This window comes from Telopea speciosissima, chromosome 9 (assembly GCF_018873765.1).
Source record: "Telopea speciosissima isolate NSW1024214 ecotype Mountain lineage chromosome 9, Tspe_v1, whole genome shotgun sequence".
Lineage (NCBI taxonomy): Eukaryota > Viridiplantae > Streptophyta > Magnoliopsida > Proteales > Proteaceae > Telopea > Telopea speciosissima.
In genome coordinates this window covers 495,818-523,477 of record NC_057924.1, presented here as the reverse complement: position 1 = coordinate 523,477, position 27,660 = coordinate 495,818, and the positions used below count along the sequence as shown (strand labels likewise).

At 39.8% G+C, this 27,660-nt stretch overlaps 1 protein-coding gene, 2 long non-coding RNA genes and 1 other non-coding gene across 5 annotated transcripts; 2 read left to right on the top strand and 2 right to left on the bottom strand.

Annotated features, from left to right (window-relative positions):
- Nucleotides 1–82: 82 nt before the first annotated feature.
- Nucleotides 83–18,669, top strand: LOC122640492. Its single transcript, XR_006329667.1, has 3 exons — nucleotides 83–160; nucleotides 1,512–1,516; nucleotides 18,659–18,669. It is a non-coding gene; the product is annotated as an uncharacterized LOC122640492 (long non-coding RNA).
- Nucleotides 1,929–14,528, top strand: LOC122640491 (uncharacterized WD repeat-containing protein C2A9.03). Of its 2 annotated transcripts, none has more exons than XM_043833708.1 (10): nucleotides 1,929–2,107; nucleotides 3,060–3,222; nucleotides 3,357–3,524; nucleotides 3,641–3,727; nucleotides 4,179–4,313; nucleotides 4,457–4,567; nucleotides 12,197–12,288; nucleotides 12,369–12,474; nucleotides 13,821–13,907; nucleotides 14,048–14,528. In XM_043833708.1, exons 2-10 carry the CDS (start codon nucleotides 3,082–3,084, stop codon nucleotides 14,459–14,461), a joined length of 1,341 nt encoding a protein of 446 aa, XP_043689643.1. In that variant the 5' UTR covers nucleotides 1,929–2,107; nucleotides 3,060–3,081; the 3' UTR covers nucleotides 14,462–14,528. The 2 variants fall into 2 exon arrangements, with proteins under 2 accessions (XP_043689643.1, XP_043689642.1); XM_043833707.1 differs by having other exon boundaries at nucleotides 1,929–2,155.
- Nucleotides 4,989–12,239, bottom strand: LOC122640493. The gene is made up of 3 exons (XR_006329668.1): nucleotides 12,110–12,239; nucleotides 9,664–9,673; nucleotides 4,989–4,999 (listed from the first exon to the last, which is right to left on the bottom strand). It is a non-coding gene; the product is annotated as an uncharacterized LOC122640493 (long non-coding RNA).
- On the bottom strand, nucleotides 16,811–16,882 carry TRNAW-CCA. The gene has a single exon. It is a non-coding gene; the product is annotated as a tRNA-Trp (tRNA).
- Nucleotides 18,670–27,660: the final 8,991 nt, after the last annotated feature.

The window sequence follows — 27,660 nt, the reverse complement described above, 5'->3', positions numbered from 1 at the left end:
CCACTTGCTCCCACCCCTCTGCAACCCCTTCCACGCAGGTCGCAATCCCCACTCTCCTCCTGCAAACTTATTCTTCTTCTTTACCTCCTTCAATTTCAGCTCCTTCATCGCCTTCTCATCCTTCGTCCCCAACCCCAGCGAGTTGAAAACGGACCCCTGGGTACACCGGTTCACCAGACCCGCTTAGATACTTCTCAAACCCAAGGAAGTATTGCTTCCCCATCGACCCTGGCTTCGTCCAGTCCTAGAATCTCCTGTGCTTTGCGAAACCCATCAGCGCCTTCTCCATCACGAACAACGTGTACGGATCTGCCCAGTAACTGTATGTCCTTGCAGGTGGTATTACCCCTGTCTGGAACCAAGGCAGTGCCGTCTCCGCCTGCAAACCCACCTGCTCCCACCCCTCTGCAACCCCGATCGAGTCACCTTATCGCTGCAAAATTTGCAACAAGACATTCCAGACGGGTCAGGCCCTTGGAGGCCACCAGAGAATGGGAATCGAATTGGATGAATCACCCCATACCGTTCTGAAAGATTTCTGCAACCCTTTTTTGAATCACCATGGTTTAACTTTTCGTCTTTATTTTTTACATTGTTTCCTTCTTTGAATCGCTACAATTGAAGAAAATCAATGAAATTTCTCTCTGTTAACAAAATCCCCAACTTTTTGCTTCTTCCTGATTTGAATTTCTAGGATTTCAACAAATTCCCATTGCAAATCCCCAATTTTATTAAATCAAAATTTCCAACTTTTCCTTCTTCCTTATTCGAATTTCTATGATTTCAACAGATTCCCATAGTTGCAGGGGTTAGAACTAAGGTCTGAGCATGGAAGATTATAGAACTCCAATACTGAGAACTTGATTACTAGAAAAGAGAAATTGATAATTTGAGAACTTCTGCTGAATCTGGAAGGAGTGAAAAATTTAACGGACTAGCAATGCAACTTCTTAGGTTTGGGAATGCAGATTAGGTTTTCAATGGCGAATTAATGAGATAATTTGAGAACCACTTTGCTGAGCCTTGAGGAACTATTTCCTACGCCATTAATTGAAGATATTGAAATCTCACCTGGACGAACATCTGGATCGAATCATAAAGAAACGAAATTGCCTACTCCATCGACGGGGAAGCCAAGGTTAGCGATTGTTGTAGGTGCGAAGGTTTTGATGGCTATGAGGACTGGTTCTGGTTCGGCCACTAGGGTTTTGGAGAGAAGAGTGTTGTTGCATCTGAAGCTGTGGAAGCGAAACGATAAGGAAGAGGAGGTGGGTTTTGGAGAGAAGAGTGTTGCATCTTATCTGGGTTCAAGGTTTGCAGGAGGAGGAAGAAGAAGAAAGGGAAAAGGTTCGTTGTGTTGTTCATTTTAAGTAAGGGCATTTTGATCACATCAGGTTAATTAGTAACACCGTTAATGGAGTGGTGTCAAGTGAAGCTCAGTTTGAAGTAAGGGAGGTTTGAGTAATTGTGAGAAGAACAGAGTAGGTTCCCTGAATTGTCAGAAAGGTCAGGGGAGGTCTGGGTAATTTACTCTACAAAATATAAGCTATAAGGGAGTGTGAAAGGTTTAATCAAATTTTCCTGAAAAGTTTAATCAAATTTTCCTTTTTCCGAGTCCCTTCTGCTTGAAACCAACCAGACGGGAGCCATGAGTTTTTTGACGTGATCCAAACACCTTATCATTTTCGTTCTCATTTCTTCTTTTGGTCTGGGACGACGAATCAACCGAAGAGTTAAAGGAGAAAGGGGGTTGGGGGGAAAGAAAAGGGTATAACCATTAACCAGTGGAGTGCCTCAAACAAAACAGGACAGACGACGCGCCCTATTATTCTTATGTATTTATTTTTTTTTCTATTTTGAGTTTTGATTTGCTTTTCTTTTTACAATTTTACAATCTTCTTACTCTCGCGGTTTGGTCCCCGAACTGTCGTCGGATTTCTCTCTCTATAATTTTATTTCCTGAACGAACGAATTACGGTACGCAGGTTAGGTCCGGAATCCTGATCGATATCCGAATTTAGCAAGACCTGCTGGATAAGCTCGAACGGAGTTTCGATCCCACAGGGGCCAATAATATGGGGAAATAAGCAGAGAAGGAATCTCGAAGGTCAGAAACCCTCGAAGAGATCTCTCTATCCGCATCGATGACCTAAATGTAATTCCAATTTTATCCTCCTTTTTTTTTTTCTGGTATTTGTAATTCATGGGTTCACTTGTCTGATCTCATGGTACTGCCCAATTCCCAGGGACTGTGTCTGATTTAATGTTTCTTAAGAAGCTTTCTATTTCCCTTCTTTGTTTTCTTTTCTTTTTCCTTGTTGGAGTAAACACTCAAGAGTCAAAACCTGTTTTTTTTTTTGTACGTTCTTCTGCCTCATCAGTTGTTTTCAGTTTCCTTAGATTATGCATTCGGTATATCTATACCTATCCATCAGCACTCTCACTCCACGGGGGGTGGGGTTGGTGCGTTGAGGTCTGTACATAGTACATGTATAGTTCATCGTTCTCGAGAACAAATTCACAGCGTTGTGAACATTTCTGTTACTTCCTCTCTCCTCCCACAATTTGTGCTTGTGCTTGCATATTTTAGGGGGTCGCCGGAGGTCTCTTTCCTGACTTTTTTTTTTTGTCTTTTCCTCGCCACTTCAATATTTTCTATTTATGCTTTAAATTTCTGTATGTTTTATTTCCTGTTTTTGTTTCTAATTTCCTCCACGGATCCAACTATTAAAAATCTTATCTTTTGCAAAAGTTATGTGGAATTCCCACTTAACCCAACCTTCTTGCTTCATCTTAGGGTTTCACGAATCACTTCGCCCCTTCTCCTTCCATTCCATCAAGCTTAAAACTTGCAGCCGTTGTCAAGTTTTATTCGAGGAGCTAATTTGAAATGAAAGGGAACTCTCCCTATTTATTTTTTGCATCCTACAGATTTCTATAGGATTAAGTCAGGGTTGCTTTGTTTGACTTTTTTCATTTGTCCTTCAACATTTAGTGTTATGTTTTGCTTCAATCTTTTAATTTGTTGAGGGCAATGTGCTTTGTTGATACTGGTGTAGGCATACATTTCCTGAGTAGAACATGTCCCAATACCAAGGGGACGATAGCGACAACATGGCAGAAGATTACGAAATGGCAGATGTTGACGATGACATGGATCAAGAGTTTCGTGGTAGAGGAGTGGGTGACTCAGACTCAGACGATGATGAATATGAGCACTTGGTTTGTTTTATTCTCTAGTGTATCTTTAATTTTTTTCTTACTTTGTTTAATATCTTCCTCTTCATAGCATTGCAATGAATAAAATAGATATCCATGTAAGACCATCTGTTTTCACACCCCCCCTCCCCCTGCAGAACAACAAGATAACTGATACTTCATCTGCACAAGCTAGGAGAGGAAAAGATATCCAAGGAATCCCTTGGGAGAGGTTAAATATTACCAGGGAGAAGTACAGACAGACCAGATTAGAGCAGTACAAGAACTATGAAAACATTCCTCAATCTGGAGAGGGTTCACTCAAGGTAAGCATTGCTTTCCCCACCTCACCGCCAAAAATACAAATTTGTTATGTAAGCCCTTGATAATTTTCACTTTCACTCTGTCAGTCCCTTTGTTTTCCTCCTGTTTTGCACACTAGGAATGCAAACACACAAAGAAAGGGGGCATGTATTATGAGTTCCGTTGCAATACAAGATCTGTGAAGTCAACAATCCTTCATTTCCAGGTAAGTTGATATCAAGTTCATACTGACCTTCCATCATAAGAGGCTTTAGATTTTATGCATGATTTATTTGTAGTGGGAAATATATTGTTTATTTGCAGTGAGAATCACTCTTCTTCCTTATCCAACAACACGGCCAAAATTCATTTACTATTGTAGTTTATAATAACAAATTTAGAAAGTTTTCCTGAACTTTCTAAGGCTAAAATCACCTTTTAAATCATTATTTGCTTGAAATTTAGGTCATCTATGTGGATATTTATAATTTACATGCATAAACTGTTGTGTATGAGGACATTTCATCATTTCTTTACAGGCTATTTGAAAGATCATTATCCTTGCAGGTTATATATCAATTTCTATTGATGTTATACGCAATTCTTGCAGCGTTTTCAAGTTATAGTGTATGTATAACATTTAATAACCCACATGTTTTTTTTGTTTGTCTCTGCAGCTCAGGAATTTGGTTTGGGCAACGTCAAAGCATGACGTCTACCTCATGTCACACTACTCTGTCATTCATTGGTCTTCACTAACTTGCAACAAAACTGAAATTCTCAACCTTTCTGGACATGTTGCACCATGTGAGGTGCATGTTTCTCATGATATTTTTGTTTGACAAAATTTCATTATACTATTAGAGTCAGTTACGTGAAATAGTAGAATTTATGTTGTCTTTGAATCATGGCTGTTTACCGAAGCTGAACCTGAGTTTCTATTTCTTTTGTATAGAAACATCCTGGGAGTCTGCTAGAAGGATTTACTCAGACCCAAGTTAGTACATTGGCTGTAAAGGATAAATTGGTAGTTGCTGGAGGGTTTCAGGGAGAACTTATTTGCAAGGTAACTTTGTTCATTTCTTTGCACAAGTTTCTGCTCTGGAATGCACAAACACATAATATAACGTAAAAGACATGCATGCGCTGAAAATGATTGGTGTTCATTGACTCAGCTGCATATCCATAATACTAAACTAAGCACACAAATTAAAGCAATTTAGACCATAGTTAGTTAAAACGGGAACGGCAAAAAAACTTTGTTCAGGACCGCATGTTTAAAATGGCTTAGAAATTAAACGGTACGGTAAAAAAAAGTCAAATATTTTGAGAACTGCAAAAAAGCGAAAACAGACGGTACACGTTTTTAACGTTTAGATAGATTTTTCAAGTACAGGACCAAAGAAATGGCACATCAATTGAGGAATTATTGAGGGTGGGCCTTGGTGCAACGGTAAGTTTGCTCCATTGTGACCAAGTGGTCACGGGTTCAAGTAGTCTGGAAACAACCTCTCTGTGAAAGCAGGGGTAAGGCTGCGCACATTATGACCCTCCCCAGACCCCAGTGGCAGGAGCCTCGTGCATTGGGTACGCCCTTTTTAAATTGAGGAATTATTACCTAATTAATGCCTGAATTCAAAGTTCAAAACAATCATAAAATCCAATCATTCAAAATCTTTATTTATTATTTTTTCACTTATCAATCAATCAATTAATCAAATGCTTATATTTTATATTAAATCCTATTAGTCTATATTGCTATAAAACATGGAAATTTATTAATCAAGAAGTCAAGGTGCCCAGCCCACATGATTGCTTGAGCCTTGATGCCTATCTCACTGTTGACAACCCGATTAAGAAGTACCATATTACCATAAGAATAAAGGAAATAAATGATAAATAAAATATATGAGGGAGTACCATATTACCATATTGTCAACCCATTTGAAATTGGGACTTTAATTAAAACCGATCAAAATAGGTTAAAAGACTTGACAATGGAATGGACAACTTTAATGTTGTAGAGATCTTTGGATTGGATCTTCTGCTTTAGATGTCTCACACAGTTGACAATAACGGTGTCTTAACTTTTATCAATCAGATTCCAGAAAGTATCATTACAATTTTATGTGTTCCATTCCGCGTATGGCAGGTGGGCATAATAGCAACCATTGGGACTTGGGAGTTGTTTGGGACATTTCCACAAGATACAAATCCGTAGAGGATTTGCAGCAAGGCGGTTAAGTGACCATTTTTAGTCCCACATCGTTAGTGGGAGGAGTTGAATTAAAATTGCAAGGCTATAAAAGAGAGTCCAACTCTCCCTTCAAAGGAGCCTTCAGCGCTTTGTTGGTTTTCGGTGATACTCACACTGAATATGCTGATGGTGCGGACCAGACGTGTTTAAAACGCGTTTAATATGCTGAGGTTAAACAAACCCGTTTTTGGGTGTTAGTTTGACATCAGTTTGGGACAACACGTTTTATACTGGAAAGTTTGGGAACATGTTCTAATATGCGTTTAAAATGCGTTTTGACTAACTGGGATCTAGACCAAGTGGCCTAAATATCAACGTACATGCGTATAATGCAGATTGATCAACTGGATCTGCAAGTGATGGGCTCACTTTTGGATTGGAGGAAGAAGATTCTAATCTGATGGTAAGATGTTTTCAGATCTGATCTTGTTCCAATGGTCGTCTTTGTTAAAGACATAAACAGCTGATCGATAGTGTAGAAAGAGAGGAGAAATAGAAAGAACCAATTGGAGAAAGAGAGATAAAATCAGATATGAAAGCAGAATCGATGGCAAAAAAGAAAACTTAGGAGAGAAAGAAGGAAAGAGAATATCGCAAGGGAAGAGAGCAAACAATAGGTTGCAAGGTGAGTAGATAGGAGCGAGAGAAGACAAGATATATGATGCAGAGCATCCATCTGATCCAGCAGCCGGCCCCTCAAAAAGGCCTGATCAATTGATGAGGACGTCACTCAAGGATTTATGTAGCCACATGTCACTTCATTTTGGCTAGATGACCAGCATTATGTGCAGTTTATTTATTTATTTTTTTTGTATTTTTATTTGGGGCCAAAATTGTTATGTACTAATGTTGTAAGTGTATTAGGGAGTTATTGCTGGAGAAGTAGTTATTTCCTTCTTTTTTTTTTCATTTTGGGTTTAAAAAGACTGTATTTGGAGATAGAAGCAAGAAAGGGAACGAACATAGTTAGAGAACTCGCGAGATCTTGCCGAGTTTCTCGGTTTTTCGAGATCCCAAGACGAGATGGGGGTCGAGTCATAAAAGTACAATATCTCTCCGAGATCTCGGCGGATCTCTTCGAGATCTCGGGGGTTTGACATAGGAAAATGCCCATCTAGGTCCTTTATATGAGTGCCAGATCTCAAGATCTTGCTGGAAAATCTTGGTATACAGACACTTATCTATGCCAGGAACCAAGACAGACAAGACAGACACTTATTTATGCCTAATATCAGTTAAGTAAAGGTTTTTGTATTTGTATTTCATTTACTTAAGATATTATTCATAAATAAGCAAATACCCCCTATTTGAATCCAATAAAAATAGTTAAAAAATCAAATTCCAAAAGGAAAAAAAGTCAACCCCCCAATTCAAGAACAAAAACTGGATTTTCAACGGTAGGTGCAATTTTCAACTTTCTAATGCTGGGGTTTTTCTCAAATCTAAAAATTTCATAAATCTTATTATGGTAAAACATTGCTAAAAACCAAAAGTGCGGTAAAATATTCATTTGTTTTGATGTCCAAAAAACTATTTTCATTCAGAGCGATTTTGACAGCATTCGTGCACACTGAATTAAGTTTGACCGGTACATAACTCTTTCAATATAAATCAGATTTTAGCAATCTTGGACTTGTTGGAAAGCTTTGTGTTGAAATACAAATACAAAAAACATTTACTTAAATGATATTAGGCATAAATAAGTGTGTTTGTCCTGTGTCTGTCCTGGTTTCTAGCATAAGTAAGTGTTTGTCCTGCTTTCCCACTAAGTGAAACTCCTATTTGGACTTTGTTTTTGCAAAATCTGATAGTGCCATTGTGTTTAAATGGCCTAAAATAGGTTGAATACCAAGTTTCACACCCAAACTAGGTCTAAAACCCACCGAGATGAGGCTTCGAGTCGAGAAAAAAAAAAGTGTGCACCAACTCGGCGAGATTAGATCTCGCCGAGATCTTGACTCGACTCGGTTTTTCAAGGGTCCGAGTTGGCACCGAGACCCGAGTTTTCGAACCTTGGGAAGGAATGAAAGCATGGTGTGAAGCCATGATGATCTTCTTCTTCATCTTCTATCCACTCCTCTCTTTCGAACTCTATACCTACTGCAAACTCTCCCTATTTGATTATCATATTTCTCCCAACCCCCATTTTCATTTCGTAAGTGCCTTCCATTTGTTCTTTCAAATACAGCAGCCCATAAACCCCAATAAACCATACTTGTGGCTAGAATAAGACTATGTTGTGGTTTCCCAAACCTGTCCTACATCAAATTTGGTATCAGAGACAAGTTAGTACAGCTTGTATGTGGATTATAGAGGACGAGGAAACCTGATTTATTAGAGAGACACCAGAGCCTATTTTCACCGGAGGTGAATTCTTCTCACCTGGGGATAATTGATGAGGACATCACTCACGGATTTATGCATCCACATGTCACCTCATTATGGCTAGATGATCAGCATTATGTGTAGTTCTTTTTTTTTTTTAGGTATTTTTATTTGGTTTCAGAATTGTTGTGTACTAATGTTGTAAGAGAGTTATTGCTGGAGAAGTAGTTATTAGGGAGTTATTTCCTTCTTCTTCTTCTTCTTTTTTTTTTTTTTTTTTTTTTTTTTTCCATTTTGGGTTTAAAAAGACTGTATTTGGAGATAGAATCAAGGAAGGAAACAAGAAAGGAAAGAATGAAAGCATGAGTGATTCTATGTAATTCATGGTGAGAAGCCAAGATGGTGTTAGGCCAAGATGATTTTCTTCTTCCACTCCTCTCTTTCAAACTCTATACCTACACAAAACTATCCCTATTTGATTATCATATTTCTCCCAATCCCCATTTTCATTTATCAAGTGCCTTCCATTTGTTCTTTCAAATACAACAGCCCATAAACCCCAATAAATCATACTTGTGGCTAGAATATGACTGGTTTGAGGTTTGATCTGGTTTCCCAAACCTGTCCTACGCCATCAATACTTCTCCAAGAAGTATTCTAGAAACGGTGGCCAGCCCAAGTCCAAGACTAGACCCACTGGCTAACCTGGCCTGGTTCAGATCCAGCCCTTCCCAGACAAATTGCGAACTCCTGGAGCAGTCAAAATTCTGGCCAACAGATTCTTTTTGTGTCTTTTCATATTCAAAGGCAGCATTAAGTGCATTCCCATCATCAGTTTTCAATGTCTTGAAATTGTTATCTATGTATGGGAAATTCCAAAGGGGTTTTGGAATTCTAAGAATTTCTTTAATGTTATTTTGCAGTACTCAAGACTTCCACCTCTATATAATGCAAATCCTGGCTGCTCTCAAAGGCGCCCATCGAATTTTACAGCATCTGGAACTTTGTGAAAATCCTCTCTTTGGGAACTTACTTGTGAGAATCAAGTGTGCCTAGGTGGGACTCATATGGCTGGGCAAGTAGTGGGACTCTAGGCTGTTACCTATCTATCTTTATCTTCAACTACCGTCATCCTCATCATCTCCATCATTCATTTTTAGGTGGGAGTCCTATGGCTAGGCAACTAGTGGGACTCTAGGCTGTTACCTATCTATCTTTATCTTCAACTACCATCATCCTCATCATCTCCATCATTCATTTTCATCACCATTGCTGGTATTTCATTTTAGATCTGGATAATATTCTCTACTAGAATTGGTCCTGGTGTGATAGCCTCCTAGGCTACACCAATATAAGAAAGAGAGAAAAAATCTCTTACCAGAGAGAGTCCTCTTTGGTAACAAATCAAAAGAATCAATTTTTTCATTCAACTAACCCCAAAATCATAGGTAGGGATGGTTACATAACATTCCTAAATTGACTCTCGTAGGTAGGGGTGGGTACATAACATTCCTAAATTGACTCTCATAAGGACTCCTTATTACTCTCTTACTCTGAATAAACAACCAAATTAATAAAACTCTTATTAGCCTAATATAACTAACAATAAGACTCTTGGATAGCTAAGATAATTTTCTAAACCGACTTGGATCACTTATGGGCGGGCCCACCCGAATAATACACGACTCAAATACTCAAAGTGGATGGAAAAATTGTAAATAATGGAACTCAAGCTAACAAGGAAAACTAGCTAAAGTGGAATAGTGTGTATGATGCTAAAAGGGTAAACTTGGAAGCAAAATAAAAATATGGGACCTGAGGGAATAAAAGGTAAAACAAGGGGTATATTTGGTAATAAAACAATTAGTATCAAATAAGTTAAAGGGAGAAGGAATCGTGAGGAAGGAAGAGTCGTCTTCTTCCTTTCGACTTCTCCTCCAGCTGTAAACCAGAATCAGTTCAAGTGAGATATCTTCTTCAATAGGACTCCAAACCAAATGAGATTTTAGGGAGAGATTCCCAAGCCTTAGGTCTATTGAATTGATTCAGCAAGCAGCCAAGATATCAAGCAGGAAAATAATATTTAATATCTGAAACTGAACCTGGCAGTAGATACAGGTTTAGTATACTCTGAGTAGGGGGATGATTTGGGAAGTGAATATCTTGGGCTTGGGTCACCTATGGAAGGGCAATCTTTGCCCAGAATATTTGGCCAAACCAAACAGTAATAGAGGAGATCGAGTAACTCTTTGTAGCTTGGTAGAAAACAGGAAAGTGCAAACTGTGACAGAAATACAAGGAACATTAAAGAAAGAAAGAGAGTAGAGTAATACTGAAGGAGAAGTAGAGACAGGGATGAGAGAGATTCAGAGAGAAGATCCGAAACGAGAGTGAGAGAGGAGAGAGAGCACACACTCACAATGGTAACCCGCAGGTAAACCCATTCTTCAAATTCAATTCAGTCCAAATCTAAATCTGGCATAGGTTACGCTCTTGTATTTATAGAGGAAATAAAGAACTCCTAATAGTAATTTAAAATTGAAATTAAATCCTAAATCGACTTATATGTTTTTTTTTTTGGGGGGGGGGGGTTAGTATATTAAAACATTGAAAGGCCTCTACTACTAATAAGTAGCCTGTTCAAAGTAAAAGATTACAAGAGAAAATCCCAATAATACATCTTAATAAATATTTAACTAAATATCCTACTAAACCTAAAAACCTAATTGGATCCGGTTCGTCTTCATATGGGTCCCCCAATGGGTTTAGGCCGGTCCAAAGGATTACATCAATAAACCCAAAAATAAGAAGCTCAAGGTCCATAGATCCCAACCATGGGCCAAAAGAGCCAGGGGTACGCCTAAATGACCCTAGGGGAAGTGGTAAGGAAAGAAATGTATAGCTTAAAACTAGTAACAAGTATGTCTTTGAATAGAGTTGATTGGAGAAAGCAGATCTATGTAGCCGACACCATTTAGTTGGTATAAGGCTTAGTTGCGTTGTTTGTTTAAATATTATTTATTTTATTTTTTGGAGATAAGGAGAGAATTTACTGGGGGAGAAGAAGATATGGAAAGAGTGAAACACCGTATAACAATAAACTGGCACTTGACAAACTGCATAGAGGCAACCAAACTAACTAAAGTTTCAACCCAGCAACTGTTTCCAGACATCTTATGAGATATTGAGAGCTTATAATTCCCACTCTTTAACAGTTGGTTTCCAGTGCCGGTCTCTTAGCGATTCTCAGTTCTCATCTTTCATTTGTTCTTTCCGTCAAATGTGAAAGCATTGTGATCTCTTAATGAAGTTCAGAAAAACAACTTCTGGCACATTTGCCAGACACAGGCATCTCTTTTTTAATTAGGTTAGTTCTTTGTAAATATTTCTCCATGCAGGATTTTTATTTCACTTATTGGTTCCATTTATAGGTTTTTGTGACTTTTGGGTTTTTTGGCATGCAATCTTGTACAGGATTGTTAGGGCCTTTGAAATCCTGAAATTAATATCCTAGTCCCTGCAACACCTTTTCTTGTTGATAATTGTTGTGTCATTAATTTTAAACTGAATCCTGGTACTACGCCTGTTACTTTTCTTTGCATTAGGTCAAATCTTAATTGTTTGTTATTTTTTTGGTCTAATTTGAGAATTAACTAATTTAGCCTTGCCGTGGGCCAATATCTTGTGAATCCAAGGAGATATCGTAAACTTACGATCAAAATGCTGGTTGGATATCAGCAAGTTACTAGATTTTTCTATTTTGGTGGTCTGAGTTATATTGGAATTATGACAATTCTAGCCTCTTACAAGATTGAAGAAGTTTAATCTAAATTCAGGTCAGAGGCCTAGGTAATAAGCCCTATGTTAGTATCTTAATTGTTATTTGCTATTTTAACTTGAATTGACATTGAATATTATGAAAAATGTATGGTTTTTTGAGAATTTAGAGTCAACCTAGTAATTGATGATTAACCTAGGTTATTGGCCAGGCCATTTACTGCTCTTGCCTAGTTGTTAGGATACCACTGCATGAAGACATGTTATTCCTGGATAGAAATGTGATACCTTAATATGTTAAGGTTGACTACTCTTTTTGCACTTGTTGGACTGCAGTATTTAGATCGACCTGGAGTTAGCTTCTGTTCAAGAACAACATATGATGATAATGCAATCACAAATGCTGTTGAGATATACGAGAGTTCGAGGTGTGTTATTTTGTGGCTTGCATGGTGTGATATCCCTTTCCTATCAATGTGGAGGCTAATGCGGGTCAAATTTCTTGCAGTGGTGCCATTCACTTCATGGCTTCAAATAATGATTGTGGAATTAGGGACTTTGATTTGGAGAAATTTCAGCTTTCTAAGCACTTCCGCTTCCCTTGGCCAGTTAATGTAAGTACCTCTTCTTGCAATAGTTGTTCTCTGGTCATGATGGGATTTGAAGCAATCTGAGAAGTAATGCCAGTTCAGTGTGCGATACTCCTGTCTTTAAGGGTTTTGAATTTTTAAGCCAGTGTATTCAATTGGAGCATAGTTGTTAAAATATATGAATATTTTAGGGGAATTGGATGCAGGTCCGCTAGGCCTGCACCTTGATGTAACTCCACCTGCCCTATCTGTAAAATTGCAGATCAGTTGAGCTAGAAGTTTAGTAATGGGTAGGCCCCATCCTCCCTCCACTTTGTGCGAAGTTTGAACCAAACCTGACTTCTCCAGGTGTTTAAAATAAAAGCAATGAAATATGGTGAAAGTCTTCAAACAATTTCGGATTGGTGAAAATACAAGGGAAACTGTGCAATACAATTCTGGCCATACAATTGAATTAGGAACTGAAATTAGACACCTGAACTGAAATATCCATGATGATCTCTTCTCATTCTACAGTTTGGACTTGTGCAACTGTCATGTCACGCCGACTTAGCATCCCGTAAACCTTCACCATCCCAACCTTATTATCCCCATCCTGCGGCTCCTGCCAAATCAACCACTACCCCTCCTGCATTCCAGCCATACATTCCACCATCTACCCAGACAACCCATCCACCAAAACCGCCAGGAATCTCTATCATTGAAAATTCTAATACATTGACCTCTATCTCCGTACCGTCCATCCATGACCCTCCACTAGCAACTTTGCAAGAGACTTCTGCCTCGGATTCGAACGAAAACTCTTTCGATGACTGCTGGACCTGCAACCTTGTTGACTCAATTTTATAGCAATGTTCATTCACTAGCAATTAGCAAAGCGGGGTTAAGGCTGCGTACATTTACCCCTCCCAGAACCTGCAGTAGCGGGAGCCTCGTGCACTGGGACGCTCCTTTTTGTTTGTTCATTCAGCAGCAAAGCACTAAAGGTTTGTTTTTTTTCTTTTTGGGTTTGGGGTGGGGGTTGTTTAGGACTTCAGACTGTTTGGTTTTGATTCCCAGCATCTCAATAGAAATCAGACTCACAACTTCAGGTGGAAGTTTCAATTCCTATTGGTTTGTAGGAATTTCAGCAAGAAGGTTGAGGTTGCAATTCTCATTATGCACAGGTTTCTTTGCATTATCCAAAGTAAATGAGTGCGATTACGGCTGTTTGAACTCTTGCCATCCAAACTGGACCTTGATTGATTTTGGATATGTATTTGTACCTTCCAAGTATTCCGAGTGCCAGGACCCCATAATTGACTGGAGCTGCGTTTCACTTTAGATGTTCATCGGTGCTAAATGTTTCTTATGAATTCTTTCGTCTACAGCATACATCTCTGAGTCCTGATGGTAAGCTTTTTGTCATTGTTGGCGACAACCCTGATGGAATGCTAGTGGATTCCCAAACTGGAAAGGTAATCCTTAGTCCTTGCTGCTCCTATTTGAACGAAATTTCTTTATGATAAATCATCACACTTCTTAGTTAGAGTGTTATAAATCCATTTGGTGAAGTAATTGGGTGACACTTGCTAATGTGAAGCTTCTGTCCTTGCAGACAGTCATGCCTCTGTGTGGGCACTTGGATTTCTCATTTGCTACAGCTTGGCACCCTGATGGCCGTACGTTTGCCACTGGAAACCAGGACAAGACTTGCCGGATCTGGGATGCCCGCAACCTCTCCAAGTCAGTGGCTGTCCTCAAGGGCAACCTTGGAGCAATTCGGTCGATCCGCTTCACTGCTGATGGTCAATTCATGGCAATGGCTGAGCCTGCAGACTTTGTACACGTATTTGATGTGAAGAATGGGTATGAGAAGGAGCAGGAGATTGATTTCTTTGGTGAGATCTCTGGTGTATCATTCAGTCCTGATACAGAGTCCCTCTTCATTGGTGTGTGGGACCGCACGTATGGTAGCCTTCTTCAGTATGGCCGGCGGAGGAAATATTCGTACCTCGACTCCCTTATCTGAGTTATGGGTATGGCTTTGGCTTGATGTGTCTCAGATATCACAAGTGACCAGGAGAAAATGGTCAAGTCAAAGGATATTGCAGAATTCTGGTTTCATTCACAATAATGGGTAGTATTATTCTCCTATTCCCTTTTTTTTTTGAAGGGGGGGGGGGGGTGGTGTTGTGGAATGTTTGTATAAAGGGGCGGCTGTGTACAGGGACACGATACATTGGTGAGCTGAAGTGGAAAATGAAAGAAAACTGGGCTTCGCTCGGTGCAGAACTGCATATAAAGATCTCGGACAATCTAATCGGATTAATTTGATTGTAGAGTGTATCTGTAAATTTGGTCCATGCTTTAGTCCTCTTGTGCTACCCCATCTTTTTTTTTTGGGTTGAAGTCTCTTGCAACCGTTACGAACTTATCAAGTGGAATAGGATTAAGGATTACACCATGACATAAAATGAATGTTTTTAGGTTACATAGGATACTACTTTTTGGTGAAGAGTGTTTTTTTAAGGAAAACTACATGATTACAACAAATCAGGGTTTCCTTTACAAAACTACTCACTGTTTCATTTACCAAAAATAACACAATACTGGGTTTAGGTTTACAAAACTACCCCAAATATTGATTCTCCTCAACCAACTATGTTTCTTGAACATTTTACGCGACTAACACCACCCCCGATTCTTCTTTATCAACTTGCCTGTCTTTTTCTTCTCTTTTCCCAGCAATCTTAACCCTTCCAACCCATGGATTGAATTCCTCTCTAATTCCCTACCTCTTCAATTCCCTAAAAGTGCAGTTCGGGGCTGAGAGCTTGACAGATGCTAAATCCAATGGTGCTGAGTTCGATTGACCCAGATTTTTTTGTTGGATTTCTTTTCGAGTTTGGCACATCTTCTACGTGTTGAGTTTTCAGTCCCAAACTGCATCACACTGAACTTTTTTCTCCAACCCACCACCTTCTTCTACTCTTCCTGTCGCCCCATGAATTTGGATCAGCTACCCACATGGGGAAGGGTGGGTAGCAGTTCTAAACTCTCGGCCCATTGCCTCACTGCTGCAGCCTCTGCCGATGTGGCAACCTCCAATTCATTCTTCAACCGTCTAAGCTCAATGACGATGAGAGAGAGAAGTCCTGAATTCGAGTACCCACTACCTACCACCCAAACAGAGAGAAGACCTGAAATTCGAGTAACTAGCATCCATACAGTGGCCAACACTAGCATCCAAAGGTACCTTTTAATCATTGGTATTTCAATTTTCAGTTATTTGATCACGCCAACCGCAGTAATTTAGCAAAGGAGCCATGAACAGAACACATTGGAGCCGTTTTCAGAAAAAGTCAGGGATGAAATAGTCAAGAAACATACATGATTGAGGGAGAATAAGTAGTTTTGTAAATCCAAACTCAATATTGTGTATTTTTGTTAATTTTGCAAGGAAACCTGATTTTATGTAATCATGTAATTTGCCCGTTTTTTTGAATGATGTGAGCAGCTTGATCTTTTGCCATGTGAAAGGGTGATATTGCATTCTTGGATAAATAGATAGGATATATATATATTTTTTTAAGGAAAGGGAGCATGTTCTCTGTGCTGCAGCGTAGGCTGAGCCTAGGCACATGGTCTTGCCACTCAGGGGAGCAAGGTGGTCATTGCGCCCACCCCCATGTGCCTGGGGGCAGCCTGCGCTGCGGCACAGAGAACAACACCCCTAAAAATTATAATGCAAAGAAAAAAAGAGAGAATATACAAGCCCTAGGGCCCAAGAAAGAAAAGAAAAGATAAAAGGGGGAGGGGGGGCGTAATCAAGCTAAGGAGGAGGAGACGATTGCAATAAAGAGAGAACACCAGAAGGGTGCCACTTACCATGCCAGAGGGAGATAGAAAGACCATCATCAATCCTAGAGGAGATGGCTTCAATAGCCTAGTGTCTAATCTGTAGGATCCTACGACAAACCCAAGAAGCATCGGAGGAAATAGTAACAACCAAATACTATCTCTGCAAAGGGGATATGGTTTAGGTTGACTATATGTTAAAATTCAGTTATATTATGCCCTTCCTGCTTGTCTTTTTATTTTACTTCTTTAATTTTAATTTATTGTGGCTGTTTTTTTAATTTTAAATTTGAAATAGGATTTAAAAAAAAAAGTTATCTTGTACCATGTCATTGGTAATGTGATTTGACTTTAGGTTTTTTCCCTAATCCAATCAGAAATCAAATGAGATGGACATAGAGATTCTCTTTTTACCATATGTGAAAAGAAACTGGATCCAATTGGGGAATATGCGTCATATAAGATAACATAGGAACAAGAGGGTTCCCTGGAATGCAGAATATTTAAAAAAATTGAGGATTGAACCCGACGTGAATCGAACACGCAACCTTCTGATCTGGAGTCAGACGCGCTACCATTGCGCCACGGATCCTCTACAGTATTAATGGTTATAATTTTTATAATAACAAAATCACAAAATCCACGTCATTTAAGAGCTACAGTGAATAGGGGTATATCCGTATATACGGGGTGGACCACTGGAGCCTGGAGGGGAGCCAATTAAATTAAGGGTATGTATGGCAACCATTCTGTTTCAAAAAATTGATTCTCAATCAGAATCGATTTTTTTTTTGTATCTGGATTTTTTGAGTAATTCTGTATCAACTAAGGTTGTTTGGTAAAAAATTAATTCTACCTCTGTACTCGCCCACTCCATCACAGAAGAACTGCAACCAGACGAAGCTGAAGACATTGTCAGTTGACGACGAGCTCCCCGTCTTCAACAGACTCTTCTTCATCTTCTTCCACTCGAACCCGTTCATCCCAAACCCACACAGCTGCATATTTCAGCATGTCGCGTTGAGTCATGGATTTCAGCGGCGTATTTCCCCATGGCTAGCGTCTTACGCCTCTGGATTTGCATAAAGATGGCTTCCTCATTCCATAATAAGCACTCAGGCACCATCTCTGAGACCAGCATACATGCTATCTATATACACAAACTTCTGCCCTTGGTTTTACATTACTTTATATACCTGCAACAATTCTTATAGGCTAAATGGGAAAAATGGTTTTCTTTTGTTTAGGATCCGTCAGTTTCTAGATAGGATGCATTTGAAAGGAAAATTATTAAGCAAAATCTTTTTCTTTTCCCTCAAATTCTACCTGAAAAATTTTGCTTTTTAAAGTAAATTTTACCTGGAAATAAACAGAACCTCACATCACACTTTCGTTGTAAATTTTACCTGGAAATAAATAGAACCTTACTGTGCTATGTATTTGCTATTTCTTTTCATGGGTTCCTCATGAAATAGTGCAACTATAAGTGAAAAAGGTTTACCAAGTGAATGCAGTTTGTCACTAGGCGGAGATTAGTGCTGCCGGAGGTAGGCAGCGCCGCATGTGACTCCTCTGCTAATGGGTCCAAGATCCATGGGTAGAGGGGTGGAGCGGAAGCAAGAAGTAAAGGAAGACGAGGAGGAAAGGTCAGCCAGAGAAGATTTAGGTAAAGAAAGAAGAAGAAGAAACAAAGGTTTAGGGTTTTTTTACAGAGAAGATTTGGGTAAAGGAAGAAGAAGAAGCAGCAAAGGTGAGACGTTCGTCTCCACAACAAGTCTTGTTATGTTTTGATGGTAAATTCCATCAATGCCCCTGATTCACTTAAAGTCCACATGGTCTCTCTGATTGTTGGTAGAATCAATTCTCAAAAGCTTGCCAGAATCTATTTTATCACCCGGTCCGTTTAAAAAAATCACAGAAATGAACTGGACAATCCATACGTATTCTGTTTCAATTCTACCCCCAGAATCAGAAAAAACACCAGAATCCATTTTTTAGAAGGTTACCATACATACCCTTAAAGCGGCTGAGGATGAGTAGAAGAAAGAGGAATTTTTATCACCTCCAATTCGCTCTCCGCTCCAATTCCCTCCAATTCCTCACATAGGAGCAGAAATGACCACCTTACCCCACTTTGGGCAATGTGTTTGGGCAGGGGGTAAGGTGGTCATTTCCGCTCCTATGTGAGGAATTGGAGGGAATTGGAGCTGGCAGGAATTGGAGGTGATAACGATTCAAGAAAGAGAAGTCCGAATTCTTGGCTGGGAAAAAGGAAAACTAAAGCCTCTGCACAAACTAAACTTTTCGGAGTGAGAGAGAGACAGAGAGAATGGCCCGACCCTAATTGATCCTGATTTGGTTGGGCTAGGCCGGTTGGCCTTGATTGATCCTTTTTTTTGGGATGGTAGAAGATCTTAATTCTATGCATGAAGGGAAAAAAAAAAAAAAAAAGACACCCATGTTTGGCATCACATCTCGAACCCATACAACTTTACGTCACAATTTTATAGAGAATGAAAACTTCTAGTGAGATATTATCTTACAGTTTAACCTAAAAACTAAAAATGTTAAATACTTTTGTTAAACTTTCGTTCAATAGACAATTACATTCTAAACAAAATTATAAAAGTTAAAGCATAACCCAACACAAGGCCGGACTCAACCCAAGACCTCAACCCTAGCCTGACCCTGACCCAGGCCCTGTTCAGGCTCCGGACGAGTTTGGTCCAACAAGGCCAAACTTACATCCTTACCGTCTCCTATTTCATATATTCTCTCCAAGTTTCAAGTCACATAATGCAAGTTTGAAGGGAAAAATGTCTCTGAGCTGGCAGCGTAAGCTATGCCATCAGCCTTTCTCTTTGTTTCTACACTCTAAAGTAGTCTACGCCTCTCCATTGGTTGTCTCCCCACCCCACAGTCTAGCTGAGAGAACATAATCCATAAAAATTGATCAGTTTTCTTATAAATGGTAAACCTGCATTATATATTGGGAAAAAGATCTTTACTTGGTGGTGTTTCCTACGTCTTCTCACAGAGCACCGTGAGATGACGGCTCTGTCCCCTGGATAGATACCTAGGCATGCTCACCCATTGGCCCAGACGCTTGTGTAGAGACCATGTGACCAAGTAGAGATCTCTTACCCATATATATTATTGGGTAGAAGATTATTGTGAGTAGGCTGCATGGCCATGCACAAGGGCGGAGCCAATAAGAGTGCATACAGGGACATCAAATACCAATTAATGAATGCGAAGAAGTGTCGGGCGAGTCCATTGAGAACTCGAATAGCCATCACATCAAAAAATTCCCAGAGCTTCAATCGACTCCAAAATTCAGAATTTCAGCAATAAACTTTCCTCCTTTTTTGGTTATGGAAAAATTTCCTTCTTAATGCATTTGCAAGGATAACAAAACACAACAGCTTATCGTCGAATATATTGTAGATAGAAATACAAGAAGAGCCGGTTAGGGTTGTCGCAGAGGGAGTTAGCTCTTTAATCTCCTATATATCTCCTTTGCAAGAAAAGAGGTTATGCGTAAAAGTGTGTTATGAAACATTTATAGAACAACACAAAGGACCCGGCCTGTTATTGAACAAGAGAGAAAGAGAGAAAAGACTTCACCAATTCGCCTCTCTCTCTCTCTCTCTCTCTCTCTCTCTCTCTTCTCTCTCTCTTGTGTGGTGTGGTGGGGTTCATGATGATGATGATGATATTATGTTTTTCATCATTTTTTAAATATTTAAAAGGGAAAAAGAAGGCTGCTAGACTGTGTGGTCCTTGCACCATGACACAAGAAGGGCGAAATGATCACACCACTCTTGTGAAATGAAAAATTCCATCCTTGTTGGGTGTCCCAATGTGCGCTTTCATTGACCCCGCACGGGTGACTCGTGAGTTGGGGCCAGCAGCAGCCTTGGTTCTCAGTAGCAGCTGGTACGTTTGACCTGATGGTTTCAGTTGGATTTTGTTTTAATTTGGCCAATGGAAATATATAGTAGGTAGCAGAGGGTGGGTTACAACGATAAGCGTTACAACAAACCAGCACACTCACATTGATTGTGTTTTAAAAATGAGAAACGGATCGAGGAGCAAAAGGTGAGAGTTCCTCAAGAGCCAAGAGGAGGGTGAAGAAGAGAGTTTGCTAAAAAGAGAGCAGCGGGGAGTTACAAACCACACTCATATCAACTGGGATTTTTTTCTTTTTCTTTTCTTCCACATCATCTCAAAATTCAAAATTCCATAGACCATAGGCCTAAAGCTTATAAATAAAAGGAGAGGATTCTCTGTATGGGAGCATGGCATCTGTGTTGTTGGTAAAGTCTGATTTGATCCAGAAAGTGCGTGCGGTTGAGACCTTTAGAGGGTCATTTTGGCCTCGAAACGACTTCGGAATGTCGAAAAATGGCAGGATTGAACACCAAAGGTGTGGGGTTGTGTTGGGTTTGTCGAGATCTTCGAAATGAGTACTTCTGAGCCATATGTTATTTTTAGTCCAGTCCTGTTTTTTTGGCAATTTTGGGCCAGCTGGGGCACTTTTGTACTTTCTGGGATTAGAGATTCCCTATATATAATGTTCTTATCTCTTTGAGATAGGGTTATGAGGGTTTGTAACATTTCTAGAGAAAAATAGTGAAACCTATTCTACTACTCGGCCGTGGATGTAGTTTCCATCTTGGGGGTGAACCACGTAAATTTCTGTGTTAAGCGTTGTGTGCTCTCTCTATTTTCGTTTTTCTTTTGCAAATCGCCATTCTGGGCATTTTCTTAACACTATGCCATTGCTGGGGTAATCACAGCACACGGAAGCATCATGTGAGACAAGATTTTTGCATTTCATGCTGTGTCTAGGCGTGGAAGCCATGCTATCAGGCAGTGTTCTTTTCCCACAAGAAATGTCGAATAAGCCTGTCAAAATACTGGAGAGATTCTCCATTAAGTCCCTAAAATATTCATAATTCGATATGTGTAATAACCCACGGTTACAAATTCTCTTGTAGAATATATAAATGTGTAGGACTGAGATAATTAAGAACAACATTTGATCTATAATTCAATGTCAATTCATATAGACTCCATACACAAAACTCATTATAATTTGCGATCCAAGGGGAACTCCCAAACTCTACTCTTGAATTTAAATCCCAAAATAAATAAACTATTTTCTTAAACATCGGTCAAACATAAAAAAGAACCAGGTCTCTCTCCTAGAAAAGGGTAACCCATATATATTATGGGGAATAGAAGGTTATCCGCCATGTCCAAACACAGAACTGCCTTGGAATGCCCTGGAAAATTCATCTTTAATGGGACAAGGCAGTCATTTCTAGGCCGGCACCCCTAAACAGTTCTGTGTCTAGGCATGGTCGCCACACTAAACACAGAACTGGGTAGCGTTCTTTCTCTCATATATTATATATCCATTTATATAATGTCATATGTTATTGGTTGGGGTCATTTTCTTTGGCCATCATTTTTTTTCCATTAAGTTTGACCCTATTTTGGACCTCCACTTCTACTTGTGTTTCTCGTGGTAGATTAAGTTTTTATTTTTTATTTTTTTTAATAGAACTAGAATATAGACAAAATTATGGTAGACTAAGTTATAAGTACCTATTTCCCTGACACAACAAAATTATATATATATATATATATATATATATATTTAGTAGACATAATGTATTTTGTATGATGCACACCTTTTGTACTGTTTGATAGACTAAAAGTTATAAGTTACATCTCTCACATTATAACATATTTATTTAGGATCAAGTTTTCCTTCAATCAAGAATCCATTCACTGTTGGGTTTTAGATGTGCACAGAAAAACAATGAGAGGATATTTTGAGGAACATACTAAAACCTTTTAGGGGTTTGTGAACTCTAGGATGATGGAGTGAAAGAAATATTCCTATTTATTTAGTGGGATTAAAAAAAAAGGGTTTTTTTTATAAATGCCCCCCTGAAAATGCCTATTTGTCCAAATGCTCCCTTACAACTTTTCGAATTGCAAACTCCCCTTACTTTCAAAACAGTGTAGTACGGTTAGTCCAGTCCGTTAATTTAAGACGTTAGACTTTAGTTTCAGAGAATCTAATGACCAAAATAACCCTTATGATAAAAATCTATCAAAATTAAAAAACAAAATAACCAAATTGCCCTCATCTTCCCCAAATAGTTTAGGGTTTGAAACTAAAAAATAAAATAACCATTGCGAGCCTCATGCACTATGTAAGTCCATTTACTGAACTAATAATCTGCTATCAATTTGGGAGAGAGATGATATAAAATAATCATTGATATTAATTTTTTTTTGTTTTATAGCACTGCGGAGGTGCCCTATGAGGTAGCTATTTCTTACAGATAGAGTTGAGAATAGGCATTCACAATCAGATGCAATCATTAGTTTCATAAGATTCAGGTTAATTTCTTAATCGAAAGAGAGAAATTTTTGTTGAGGAATGTTCCTGCTATCCCTGCTGTCCCCTTTTGGTTTCATAAATACCCTCCTAGGCTTTAGTATATTCTAAGGTACATCTCATTTCCTTGGCTGCGAACAGGGTAGCAGGAACATTCCTTCTACCAAGGCAGCAGCAAAGTTTCAAACCATATATTGAACCAACAATTGCTGCACATGAATGAATGAATGAATAGGACAATTAATCCCTCTTTCAAAAACCTCCCATCCCAGGTTAATTTGATACTTTAATTATCAGAATGCATAGAAACTGCAGAAACGAGGTTTCTGGGTTGCTCGATCCACTAAAGTTAATCCATTGCGTAGAAACTGCAGTAGGCTGAAAAGCTAGCTATCTACGAGTAGTGGATTGCCTGCCCTACAATACGTACAGATATATTCTCAGTGAAACAAACAAACAGAGTCGAGAGTTTCATCAACAATATCATCATCGGCTTCCACGGTTGGCACAGCTGGCAGCTCATTCAGGTCGAAATCTAAGGTCCTCCCACACCCAGTTTCCGAGCTGGACGGAGCAGCTTCAGCTGGGCTTGTCCAGTGAAACATCTGATGCCCCCCCCCCCCCCCAAGGGCCTGACCCGTTGAGAACGCCTTGTTGCAAATCTTACAGCAGCGATGTGGTGGGGAGGGTGACTCTGATTTTTCTTCTCCTCTTCCTCCTCTCCAGGTCCGGTCTTCGTCGTAGCCTGAAGAATCTTCCATGCCTGTGGTGGTGGTGGTGGTGGTGGTTGTGATGGTTGTGATGGGGTGACTGACACTGTTCTTGCCTATCGTATTATGCCTTGATCTGTGTCCACCCAAGGCTTGGTGCGAGGAAAAGCTTTTATTGCAAGTCCTGCACTTGAATCTATCCCACAAGAATGCTGAAGCAGCAGCTGACGCTGTAGTTGGCTTATGCTGCTACTTGTCGTCAGTCGGACCTATCTCATCATCAACAACAACAACTAACCTTTTCAAATCTCTGAGCTTCATCTTCTTCTTCCTCTTCCTCTGCTGCTTCTTGATCAACTTCTGATTGAGAATCATCTGAGACATACAATTGAGCTGCTCTGACTGATCTCGTTGGACTCGATGAAAGCTATAATCAGTGATCTTGTTATCCGATTCCGATTCCTCGTCACTCCTGCAGCCATCTGATTGTGATTGTGATTGTGATTCATCGTCGTCGCTTCTTCGACAAGTCCCCCAACAAGTTTTGAGGAGGAGGATTCCCAATATTTCTTTTTCTTTTTCTGGGTCTGAAAGAAGGCAGAGGAACCTGCGGTTGCTGCTTTGAGTTTGTGTTGGAATAGGAACCAGATGAGAAATCCAAACTCAGAGGATTCCCGTGAGAAAGCATCAGGAGTTGATAGGCGGCGTCAGCGTCCGATATTATTGGATCTTCTTCCTCCGACAAAGAAGCGGAAGCGCGTGGGGAACGAACAGCAGCGGTGAGGATGGCTTTGCGGCCCCTCTTCGCTGTGAGGGACCAGCTTGAGAGGGACTCCGCAAGATTGGGAGCCGAGGGGACAGTGGTGGAAAGGGAAGACGATTCCAGCTGATGATCGTCCGTCTCTTTCTCTGTCTGTATCTTTCCACGGTGTTGTTGGTGGTTGTGGTCGTGGCCATCACAGGAATCTTTAACGGAGAGAGCGGAGGTTGAGGAATTGCTAGTGTTATTAGTCGTAGCTGTTGCAGGTGCTAATGGCGGTGGTGGAGGTGGAGGTGGAGGTGGAGGTGGAGGGGGCTGAATTCCTCTCCACTCCCTATCGGGATGGCATCTCATGTGACCGAACAACGACTTCATCGATGGGAACTTCTTACCACATATAGAACAGGTAGGGTTGCTGCTGCTGTTAATAGTATTTGTCTTCGTCGTCGTCGGTGGTATCGACGGATGAACATTGGGTCTCAAGTTATTCAAGGCCTCACCAGCAGCATTGCCAATTCCAGCTCTCTTGTAGTTTACATGATGATGGTGATGGTGATGCTTGGAAAATAGCAGGTTGAGCTTTGGATTAATCGGAGTGGTGTTGGGGATTGGGTGGATATCATCATCATCATCATCATCATCTCCTCCTCCCTCTTGGAGTTGGAGTTGGAGTTGGAATTGGAGTTTGGAATATTGAGGCTTCTTCCCCTGCGCCTGTGGGTGTGCGTGAATTCTCATGTGACCTCCTAAAGCTCTTCCGGTGTTGAAGCCCTTTTTGCATACCTTGCAGATTCGGTTTTCCTTTCCTGGGAATTGGTTGTAAGATCTGAGGCCGTCGTTGTCTTCTTGAGTACTGTTCAAGTCTTGGGCACCCTTGTGATTGTATATCCTCCTGATGAGCTTCATCTGTAGTAGTAGTCCGGGGTTCTTGCTGGGAGACACCGATCGCTTCTTCTTCGACGAACCAAACCCAGGAAGAGTAGTAGTATTGAGCAGCTCTTGCCCTCGACGACAGACTTCTTGTTCATGCTCCTCGATCATCATCTGGCCTCTCACGACTATCCATATATGGAAGATGGAAGATGAAAATGAGTGCAGCTGAGAGACTTGTTGGACGTACACGACTGATAAAGTATTGGAATTTGGAGGAGAATCTGTGGAACTGCAATTAATTAAACGGAAAAGATATATAATTAAATGGAGAAAGATTATGATGAGCTAGCTTCAGTACTGAGATCGAAGGAAAGCAGATCCAAGGTAGGCGATCATTTATAGTTAGTAATGAACATGAACATATATGGGAAGACAATGAACGCGTGCAGGTAATATAAAAGAAAGTAGCTAGCTAGCTAGCTTGGAAGAAGAAGAAGAAGTACTAATTAAGACTCGTTGATCAAGAGAGGTGAATAGAGAAGAACTGAAGGAGAATAAGCCAATTGCAGCTGTAAGTAAAGGTAGAAACCAAAAGCAAAGCAAAGCAAAACTAATTAGTAATTTCTCTCCCTCCCTCACTAATCCCATGTAACTGCTCTCCCTCTGAGAGACTAATAAGATTGACAGTCACGTTCTTCCTCCTCCTCTTAGGCTCTTACCCTCTTATTATTCCTGTGATTTTTTTTTATTATTATTATGAATCAAACTAGAAAAGAGAGGCGGATTTTTCAGATTTTCCCGAGGACGATTTGGAATGTTAAATGAATATAAATGCTCTTTAATTATTAATTAGTAATAAATAATAAATAATATTATAATTATTACTCCCCCAATGGAACATGGAAGTCATGGAACGGTTAGAAACTTGGAACTGACTTGGAATTTGGATGGGGATTTGGGTTTTTCTCTCTTTTTTTTTTTTTTTTGGGAAATTACCCAAAATAACGATTACAAACACGGATCTCCAGTCCTCCCAGTCTCCCCCTCCCTCACGGTTTCCCTCACAGATTTAAAAAAAAAAAAAAATCGAGAGAGAGAGAGAATGGGATCAGGGGATTCCCCGTGTGATCGATCCCAGAATGATTCTTATGCCAAGGTTCCTAGAATTCGATCCCCTATTCCGTGTTTTAGTTGGAGAGAGAGAGAGAGCATGTGATATAACCATTACTGTGTACTCTTCTCCATTCATTGAAAAATTGGAATTGAAATTAGAATCAGAATCAGATCGAATCAGGTGATTCACATTTGGAATAGATCCGTCCCTGACCAATCCCTCCTATGCTAGAAAATTGGGAGCGGGTCACTGGGTTTTCAGATTTAAGAGGCAGAATCTTCTTCTAGGGTTTTTACAAGCGATGGCTGATTTAAGACCAAAAATCCCATGGTACTCTATCTCCAAAGTCCAAACTATGAGATGATTTTAGATATATATATAGTAAGAGCCATGAAAGTATACGGTTCGACCTGTATGGTGATTTTCTCTAAATACATTACTGATAATTGGTAAGAGTAATAATTAATTACTCTATTTTTTCTTTTTTTGGCGAGGGGTTGTTAAGTTAAGTTATGTATAGAAACTTTCCTATTTGTATAGGAAACTTTTTATTTCTCTAGGATTCTTTCCGATATTTACTCTGCTTCACAAAACAATAAAAAATGGCGCTCTCTCTCTCTCTCCCCCCACCCAAAAAAAACCACAAGACCCTACCCTACCCTCCCCTCCCCTCCCCTGCTGGATCAAAAAGGATTGATTGATGAATGTAGGGAAGGAAGAAAGCCATACAATTTTTAGCAAATTAAGACGAAGCAATTCTTCATTTCCCGGTACAGAATAATAATTAATATTGCAAGAGTCTTTAGAAAGAAAAAAAAAAAAGAGGATAATCCATAAAAGGAAGAATCACTTATTACTAATTGTGTATGTTTTGTATTGCAACTTCTTCATTTGTCTACCACATTCCACATCACGCTTTGGTTGGTTCTTTACCCGCTCCCTCTCTCTCTCTCACATTCATGATTCATAGTTATTAGGAATATGGTATTTAAGGTAATAAAATTATTAAGTAAGTAAATGAATAAATAAATGAGGAGGAGCCGAGGAGGAGGTGACGTGAGAATGGAAACGTACGTATCTGTTAGGAACCTAATTAGGATTCTAATAAATTTAAAAAAAAAGGGGGTTTAATTGTGGAGTGGGTTGGGATTATTGTTGTTGATAAAACAGGATTTCCCATTCCCTAGCTCTCTCTCTCTCATTCCTTCCTTGGCGCTTAGTAGTAATGGTGCAGGTGGTTTCCAATTCACATTTTGAATGCTGGGAAGTCAAGCTAGTGGTACGTTCACTCTCAAATTAGTCAAGATTGATTTTTCTTCGCTTTGACTTAGATACCACGAGTTGCTTATTTGAGAGGCTTGCTCGCTCGCAACTTAAAACACAGAGGAAGGGATCGAGTTCAGTTACCAGATCGGAGAAGCAAACAAGGGTCTGGTCTGGTCTGGTGGTACCTTGAAAGGAGTCCAACACCGACCAGTAGCTTGTCTTTGCC

Coding starts and splice junctions, on each gene's coding strand:
- LOC122640491 (XM_043833708.1), top strand. CDS start 3,082: ATGTCCCAATACCAAGGGGACGATAGCGACAACATGGCAGAAGATTAC. Junction 4,568..12,196: donor AGGGAGAACTTATTTGCAAG/GTAACTTTGTTC, acceptor GTTGGACTGCAG/TATTTAGATCGACCTGGAGT. Junction 12,475..13,820: donor GCTTCCCTTGGCCAGTTAAT/GTAAGTACCTCT, acceptor TTTCGTCTACAG/CATACATCTCTGAGTCCTGA.